This window comes from Orcinus orca, chromosome 19 (assembly GCF_937001465.1).
Source record: "Orcinus orca chromosome 19, mOrcOrc1.1, whole genome shotgun sequence".
NCBI lineage: Eukaryota > Metazoa > Chordata > Mammalia > Artiodactyla > Delphinidae > Orcinus > Orcinus orca.
The window spans coordinates 12,046,542-12,055,181 of NC_064577.1; the positions used below are offsets into that span (position 1 = coordinate 12,046,542).

Here is an 8,640-nt window from a genome sequence, read left to right on the forward strand (position 1 = left end):
ACTAGACTGTGGGTCTCTGGAGCCCTGTGAGAACCATGACTTTACCTCCCCAGCGCTGGGTTGCACAAGGTCTCTAGTAGGTGCTCAATAAATGTTTGTTGACCCAAATGGGCAAATGAGAAGGGGAGTTCAGACATGGGGGTGGGAGGAGGCAGAACACCTAAGCAGATGGGGCTCCAGGGCTGGGGTCTCAGGGCAGTATTGGGGGCTGGGAATGTGGTGTTGGAAGGGCTTTTTTGTCCCCCTAATATTTACTTGGTCGCGTCAGGTCTTAGTTGTAGCAGGCGGGCTCCTTAGTTGCGGCATGCACGTGGGATCTAGTTCCCTGACCAGGGATGGAACCAGGGACCCCTGCATTGGGAGCGCAGAGTCTTAATCACTGCGCCACCAGCGAAGTCCCTGGAAGGGTTTCATGAGGGATGTGGTGGGAAGGCAGAGAAGCCCCCAGGCTTGGGGAGAACCAGGTGGTGGGAGAAGCGGCAGTGGGACTGGAGAAAGAGGTGTCGGGGGGATTGGTAGCAGCTCCCATGAGGGGAATTTCCCTCCTGTGGTGGCCTCTATTGATCTCTTTGAGGACTGTTCTAGCTTCCAGCCCGGCTGGTGTAGTACCTCAGCTGGTCTCTTCGATCTGTTTTTCTTGATCTCTGACTCCTTCTCTATTCGTCTCACATTCTGCCCCGTCTCCTGGATCTTAGTCTCTTTCTAACTCCCTGCCTGAGATGGGGCCCCCATCTCAGCATATATCTGTTTTCCTGTCTTCTGTGTCTCTCGGGGGTTATCTTTCCCTCTACTCCGCCCGGACACGCCCTCTATCCTCTCCACTCACCCAGATCTAGTCCAGTACCTGGAGTGGGGGTAAGGGAGAGACCTCTAGGTCCTGAAGAGGCGTCAGGGGGGCGGGCCCAATCCCTTTCTCCAAATTTGCATATGCATGAAGTCGCCCAGGCCAGCAGCGAGGAGGCGGGGCCTCTTGGGGGGGTGGAAAGGGGGCGGGCACCCCCGGAGCCGCGGAGTATATAGACTGAACGCCGCGGCTGCCGGCCCCGCACTGCTGAAGAGCGGAGCCTCCGCCCGGGGGACCCCTATCCCTGCCTGTCTCCCACAACTGCGCGTCCCCACCCCACCCCACCCCCGCGGCCGAGCCACCGCAGGTGTGGCGGTCTCCGCTCGGCAGAAGAGCCTTGAACGGTCACCCGACCCTCCTCCACAGCCTCTTTGCATCTCGGATTTCGGGGCGGTCCCCTCCCCCACCTCTCCCTGCCCCTTTGCACCCCGATTTTTTATGCGCTTCTCTCGGGTTTTGCAGCCGTCTATTTTTGCAACCCTTTTCGTTTTGCTTCTGGGAGGTTTGGGGAGTGAAGCTGCGTTCGCACCCCTTCCCCTTTTTATCCTCCCCTGCTCGGACAACCCCCCTTTTCATTGCAGTGGGGGGGGCCTAGGTTCTGTGCATCCTACGCCGCGCCGCCAGCACCCCGCAACGTGTGGCCCTGCGCCCCGGAATTTGCAGCAGCTGCATATCTGAGGGAGGGGTCTCCCTCGCCCCCGCTGCCTTTGCTTCCCGCGCGTTCTGGTGCGTGAGTGTGCTTCACGCGCCGCACCCCGGCTTCTCCGTAGCCCCCGCCCCGCGCGGGACTCGCCCCCCGCCGTCAAGATGGTCATTCAGAAAGAGAAGAAGAGCTGCGGGCAGGTGGTTGAGGAGTGGAAGGAGTTCGTGTGGAACCCGAGGACGCACCAGTTCATGGGCCGCACCGGAACCAGCTGGGGTATGCGGGGCCGGCCGCGCGAGGGGTTGGGGGTCCACCGGGCGACGCCCCGAGCACACGAGGTCCCGCCGGCGCAGCCCCAGCTCCCTTCCCGGGTCCCCGGCGTCCGGCCCCCCTGCCGGGCTCTGGGCTGGGAGGGCGCCGAATCGCCGGTCTAATCTCCCTGGCTGGCCGCTGCGGAGGCGGAGAAAGTAGGTCACTGCCGCCTTCCCGTCCCCCGCGGAGCCCCCTCGCTCGGGGGGTCGCGGGCTCTGAGCGCGTGTCCGCGCCGCGGCGCTCGCGCTCGCTGTCGGAGTCCGGTCAGCTCCGCACAGTCGCCCCCCCTTCCCCAGAAGAGAGACCCTTCCCTCCCTCTGACTCTCACTAGCTAGCCAGCCCCGTCTATTTTTAGCTCGAGCCCACCCCTTGGACCCTGGGAACGTTCATGAGCGGGCGGGCCTTGGAGAGGTGGGGAGTGTGTTGGAGGGGGTTCTTCACAGCGGAAGTTGTCTGTGTCCTACTACCGGGTGTTTTGGAGCCTTCTGTGACTGCTTGGCGGGTGGGGGGCTGTTGCGCCGGGGTGACACTGGGAGGTTTTCGGGGCTGGGTGTTCGGCTCAGATGTCGCAGGCGGAGGGAGTGGTCACTAGTGGTGAGACATGTACATCATCCGGCCCAGTGTGTCTGTGGGCTTGCGTGGCTTGGCTCCTTACCCACCCATACCTTGGCGCCACTGGGGAGGCGTGGAGGGAGTTGCATCTGGTTGAGGGTCCCGTGCTGGGCATAGGTGCCAGTGAGGGGTGGAATTCTTCCGAAAGGGATTTTCAAGCTGGGAAGTCGAAGCACAGGAGACATTGTGTGACACAGCTTACAGTTCATCCACACTAATTGAACGCGGACCCCATTAGCCCAGCCACTTGGGGCACTTGAGGTGGGTCCGATGCAGTCCTTGCCGCAGGAAACTTGAAGTCCACTCCCTGGGACTGGAGGCATCCACGAGTGCTTGGGAGAATCTGAGAAGGCTTCTTGAGTGAAGTGTCTTCTGAGATGGAAGGACTGGGGGTCTGGGGTGGTGGAAACAGCAGGTACTCACACCAGGCTGAGGAGTGACGGAGTGACGTGTCACATCCACCAAGGACCAGCTCTATGTCTGAAAGGCTATTGGAGGTCTACGTTTACTCCTGCCTCTGCCCTGGGTGCTGTGTGTGAATTGGGGGGTAGGTGACTGTTGAAGGTTCTGGACAGCTGAGACTTTGTAGCTTGGCAGGAGCCTCATTCAAGGTTTGGCTTTTGTGGGGCTCTGAGAGAGAGATTTTGCTATTTGAGTGTGGACGTCCACGCCCTGAGGGATGGGATAAGAGTTTGGCTGTGAATTGGGGCCAATGCCGGCTTGAAAGTCATCGTGCTAGACAGCTTCAAGCATGAGTACCGATACAGTGGTATCAGATATTGTGCCTTTTCAGGGCCACAAAGGTTGAGGAGTTGAGAACGTAATTTGTGGCAAAATGACTGCGGCCTATACTATGAGTTGTACCAGCAACAAGAGTTTAGCCCTCTTGTGGCCTCCACAAGGTCGGGCTTCACTGTGCTGTGGGATCAGGAAGGGCTGGGAGTCATGGCTGGAAGCCAGACACAACTGCCGCTTTTCAGCTTGTCTCCTTTTGCTTCCAGGGGAAGGCTTCCCAAGGCTCTGCGATCCATTCCTGTGCAGAACCTCTGAGTGGGAGAGGGGTGTGTGGGGCTAGGTCAGGTCATCGAGGGAGACCTGGAACCTGCTGACCCTGTTTCCTCCTCCTTAGCCTTTATCCTCCTCTTCTACCTCGTCTTCTATGGCTTCCTCACCGCCATGTTCACCCTCACCATGTGGGTGATGCTGCAGACGGTCTCTGATCATACTCCCAAGTACCAGGACCGACTGGCCACACCGGGTGAGTGACGAGGCTCCCCCACCAGCCACTGTAACTGCTCTTGTGCCCCCAGGTATCCAAAAGGAACTCACAGGCTGAGAACTGTCAGCTCTTCTCAGAGGTTCGGTTCTGATGATCCCGTCACCATGTGCTGGGGAGTTCTTTTTTTTTTTAATATTTATTTTATTTTTGGCTGTGTTGAGTCTTCATTGCCCACGCAGGCTTTCTCTAGTTGAGGCGAGCAGGGGCTACTCTTCATTGTGGTGTGCGGGCTTCTCACTGCGGTGGCTTCTCTTGTTGCGGAGCACGGGCTCTAGGCTTGTGGGCTTCAGTAGTTGTGGCACACGGGCCCAGTAGTTGTGGCTCGCAGGCTCTAGAGCACAGGCTCGGTAGTTGTGGCGCACGGGCTTAGTTGCTCTGCGACACGTGGGATCTTCCCGGACCAGCGCTCAAACCCATGTCCCCTGCACTGGCAGGCGGATTCTTAACCACTGCGCCACCAGGGAAGCCCTGGGGAATTCTTGAAGTCTGCCTTCCCATTTCCCACAGCTGAAGCTCTGTGATCTGGGGAGGTGGCAGATGTTCACAGGAGATCTCCCTCCCGGGAAGACGATCTCGGATCTTCACCTGTCCCTCACCCTGGTGTTCCCTATGTCCATCTTTTTCCCTCTGTGTGTGGTCCCTCATCTTATATATACCCCTCACTCTCGCCTTTGTTGACTAGGCTTGATGATTCGCCCTAAGACTGAGAACCTAGATGTCATTGTCAATGTCAGTGACACTGAAAGCTGGAACCAGCATGTTCAGAAGCTCAACAAATTCCTGGAGCGTGAGTATGGGGCTGGTGATGTGGCTGTGCAGGACCTCGGGGCAGGGGACTGGAGACCCTGGGAGCAGAACATGAGGCCTGTGACTCTCCCCCCCCCCACCCCCCCCCGTAGCTTACAATGACTCCATCCAAGCCCAAAAGAATGATGTCTGCCTCCCTGGGCGCTATTACGAACAACCAGATAACGGAGTTCTCAACTACCCGAAACGTGCCTGCCAGTTCAACCGGACCCAGCTGGGCGACTGCTCTGGCATTGGGGACCCCACCCACTATGGTTACAGCACAGGACAGCCCTGTGTCTTCATCAAGATGAACCGGGTACTCACGACCTTAGTTCCCAGGGGGAACGGAGGAGGGAGCTGGGGCCACCATCTGCTGGCAGCTGCTTTATTTTGCTGGGGCTCTTGCGCTTCGGGAGATTTTTAGATATTTGAATGGCTGAGAGAACAAGAGAGATGGGGCCATTGGAGGCTGAGATGGTGGTTGGAAGGCTGGATACTTGTGTCTTTGACAACTTCTTTCTTTAACCCTCACGACTCTCTCTCCTCACTCCAGGTCATCAACTTCTATGCAGGAGCAAACCAGAGCATGAATGTTACCTGTGTGGGGAAGGTGAGTTTGTTGGGCCTTTGCGCACCTGTTTGTCCTTCATGGTTTCCATGTCATTCACTCATCTCTCCCTATCTTCTTTGCTCCCAGAAGCTCCATCACTCTAGGGACAAGGGGGTAAGAGTGGGCTCCAGTATGGCTCAAACTCCAAGGGGCTGCCACCTCTCTTGCTTCTCTCTAGGATGCAGAAGTCTGCTCTTTTGTGTGGATAGACACCCCCTTCCTGACTCCGCCCAAAGCCCTGCTTCTGGCTTCTCTCCCTAATCCTTCCATGTTCTCCTCTATTCCCTGACTATGTCTTCCGCTCTCCATCCCATGTCTCTCCTATCCCTCAATTCTTTTTAGGTATCTGGTAGCTGCTGATCTGTAAGCACCACCTGCCACCACTAAGTTGTCCTTGGAACCCTGCTCCCCCCACCTCTGTCCTCTCTAGGAACTTCCTGCCCCTCTTCGTTCATCCCCCTCCTTGTTTCCTACTGAGCCCTTACTCATTTATCTGTTCTCTCTTGGCTCCGCTCCAGAAACCGATTTCTGAGGATGGGGTAAGAATTTGGGGTGGGAGGGCAGTAGGAGGCTTCAGGTTCATTAGCGCCCTGGAGGCCTTCCCAGTTTGATGGAAGAGATGGGACACCCGCTCCTGCGCACGCGCAAACACACCAGCCTCCGCGCTCAAGGGATACGGATATGAGACAATAATTTGGGGGTCAAGGAGGAACAAAGGGAAGTCTGGAGAGCGTCTGGGTTCCCTCACATGCTCTCCCCCACCCTCCTGCGTCTCCCACAGCGAGATGAAGATGCTGAGAATCTCGGCAACTTCGTCATGTTCCCTGCTAACGGCAGCATCGACCTCATGTACTTCCCCTACTACGGCAAGAAGTTCCACGTAAGTCCCGTGGGAGGCTGGGTGCTGGTTCCTGCAGGGGAGCGGGGCCCTGGGGAGGAGGCCGAGTTGCTGCGGGCCTGGAGCCTCGCTCTCCTCCTCTGGCCCAGGTGAACTACACGCAGCCCCTGGTGGCCGTGAAGTTCTTGAATGTGACCCCCAACGTGGAGGTGAACGTGGAGTGCCGCATCAACGCCGCCAACATCGCCACTGACGACGAGCGCGACAAGTTTGCTGGGCGCGTGGCCTTCAAACTCCGCATCAACAAAACCTGAGGCCCCTTCCTCCCGCCCCCACCTCTTTCCTACGGATGCTTCTGGAATATCCCTGACCCTGCCTGATCCCTCCCTCACCCACCCCAAAGGTATTTTTTATAACAGAGCTCTGGCTTGTCTGAGTCCCTTTTCCTTTACTTCTGAACCCGGCCTGATGTCTGTCGTGATTCCCTGGCTACCCACATTTTCCACCATCTTCTTCCCACCCTAGCTCAGTCAGAGACAGGGAGATGGGACCCCAAGACGGTCACAGAGGAGTTGGGAGCCTTTCTAGGCCTGGAGTAGCTTTGAGTGGGGTGTCCTCACAGCTACCCACCTGTCCCGCCCTCTTATCCCCTGAGAGCTATAGAAAATGCCCACCCACCCACCTACGCACATATCTCATTTCACCCCTTACTTCCACACACTGAGGTGGCGCTCAATTCTGTTTTTTAAATTGAAGGAGAATTGACTTACAACACTACGTTAGTTCCAGGTGCACAGCATAGGGATTTAATATTTCTGTACGTTAGAGTGGTCACCAGTGTGGCCCTCTATCCCTCATTCCAGCTCAGCTGCTGTCACCTTCCTCTGTCTCCCTCACCTTCTGCCTATCTACAACAGTCGCTGTCTCAGTGGCTTTTGACTTGTCTGCCTCCTCTGGCCGGTCTTCTCCATCCCCATTCCCTCCACTGAAAGGGGGACCGTTTGTAATTGAGGACAAGGTGGCTCTGTGGCCTTTTCCCTCTTTCCTGGCACATCTGGCTTCTCACCCCACGTTGACTACGTGAGCTGGGAATGAGGGTCTGAAGGAGAAGTCCATGTTGGTTCTTGAAAATTCTCTTCTGGTCCCTCCTGTCACCCAACTAGGCACTCAGAGGGGCGGGGTTGACCTAGGCTGAATGTCCACTTTGTTTTTGCCGATGGCTCCCTTCCCCCTGTTCGCGTTCCCAGAATATCCTGCAAGTTCCACTTCCCAGGCGCCCTGGGGGAGGGGCAGCCATTTTGGCTAGGTCCCCAGTGGCCACCTTGGAAACGTCAGCTGGCTATGGGACTATTCCACCTCCTTCCCCTGGGCCCAGATATGCCCCCACCATTCTCTCTCTGGCTTCTCTTAGCAAGTTATCAACTAATCACTAACTCCTTCCTTTTTCTCTGCATGCCAGCCTGAAAATTGCAAATACCTCCTCCATCTAAGGCTCTGAATTTCTTGTTTCCGTCTCCTTCAGACCCCTTTGCCTTCTTAAACAACCCCATAGTGCCCATAGAATGTTAAATGAGGGACTGCCTGTGATCTTGAGTTATAGAGGCATTTTAACTCTTTCTTTTCCCACGTCCTTCACTTCCTCCCCTCTGACTTCCTTTTTTTTTGATGCTGCAGCTTCCACATCCCACCCACAGATGGACTCTCCCCTGTTTTTCTCTCGCTGGATCTGAGTCTCTTCCCTTTGGGTCCCCATGTCTTCCTGCACTCCCCTCACCCCACTGGTCTCTCTCTGCAGTTATTTAATGCCTGTGTCAGATCTACTGTAAAAAGAGGATAAAGTACAATAAAATGAGAGCAATTATATATATAAATATATATCATACAGGGAGCCCTGTGTGCAGGTTGTTCCTTTCTGAGCATTTGGAAGAGCCCTGGGAAGGGGGTGGGGGGTGGATTTGGGTGACCCGGGAGTTACCCAGCCCTTGGGGGCCCACTCTCCAGCTTTGATCTCTTCCATCCAGTGTCCAAGCATCTACCTCCTAGATTGCTCCATCACGTATACTATCTTGAGATCACTGAATACAAGACAGGCAAGAAGCCTACGTCCTTTCCTACAGCAATACTTATAAAGTGCCTACTCTGTGCATTCTAGGCACCAGGAAGACACACTTATGAAAGAGTCAGAGTGCCTGCCCCCAAGGAGCTCCCCAGTTTAACAGGAGAGGGGAGGAGCACACGAGAAACTCTCAAACCAGGTAGACCTAAATGTATTTCCAGGAAGGGGAGAAAGCTGGTGAGGACAAAATTCAAAGTGGTCACCCACTCCCTATGGGGGCTTCGAAGGGCTTAAAGGATGTGGTGGTTTTAGGGGGAGAGACTAGCATCAGCAAATGCCCAGAGACAGGTGAGGAAAATTGATCAGAAGAAACAGATCTCAAAACAATATGAACCGTAGGAGCCCAGTTTTGTGCGTAAAAAAAGTACACACACAAGCGTAGAAAAAAAGGATGGATGAGTCTATACCACAGTGTTGATTGTGGTATTTGTGGATGGCTTTATAGCTAATTTTTATTTTCTTGGGGCTTATTTGTTTTTGTTTGCAATGAGTTCCTCAATATTTGCCTTGAAAAATAACTTTATTATGCATACACATATATCCACAGTTTTATCATGAATGCATAGTACACACACACACACACACACACACACACAG

The 8,640-nt window shown here is 55.3% G+C and overlaps 1 protein-coding gene across 1 annotated transcript; it reads left to right on the forward strand.

Annotated features, from left to right (window-relative positions):
• Positions 1 to 1,026: 1,026 nt before the first annotated feature.
• ATP1B2 (ATPase Na+/K+ transporting subunit beta 2) lies at positions 1,027 to 7,815 on the forward strand. The gene is made up of 7 exons (XM_004266899.4): positions 1,027 to 1,763; positions 3,541 to 3,669; positions 4,373 to 4,477; positions 4,590 to 4,795; positions 5,033 to 5,089; positions 5,871 to 5,969; positions 6,077 to 7,815. The coding sequence occupies exons 1-7, from the start codon at positions 1,652 to 1,654 to the stop codon at positions 6,239 to 6,241; spliced, it is 873 nt and encodes a 290-aa protein (XP_004266947.1). The 5' UTR covers positions 1,027 to 1,651; the 3' UTR covers positions 6,242 to 7,815.
• Positions 7,816 to 8,640: the final 825 nt, after the last annotated feature.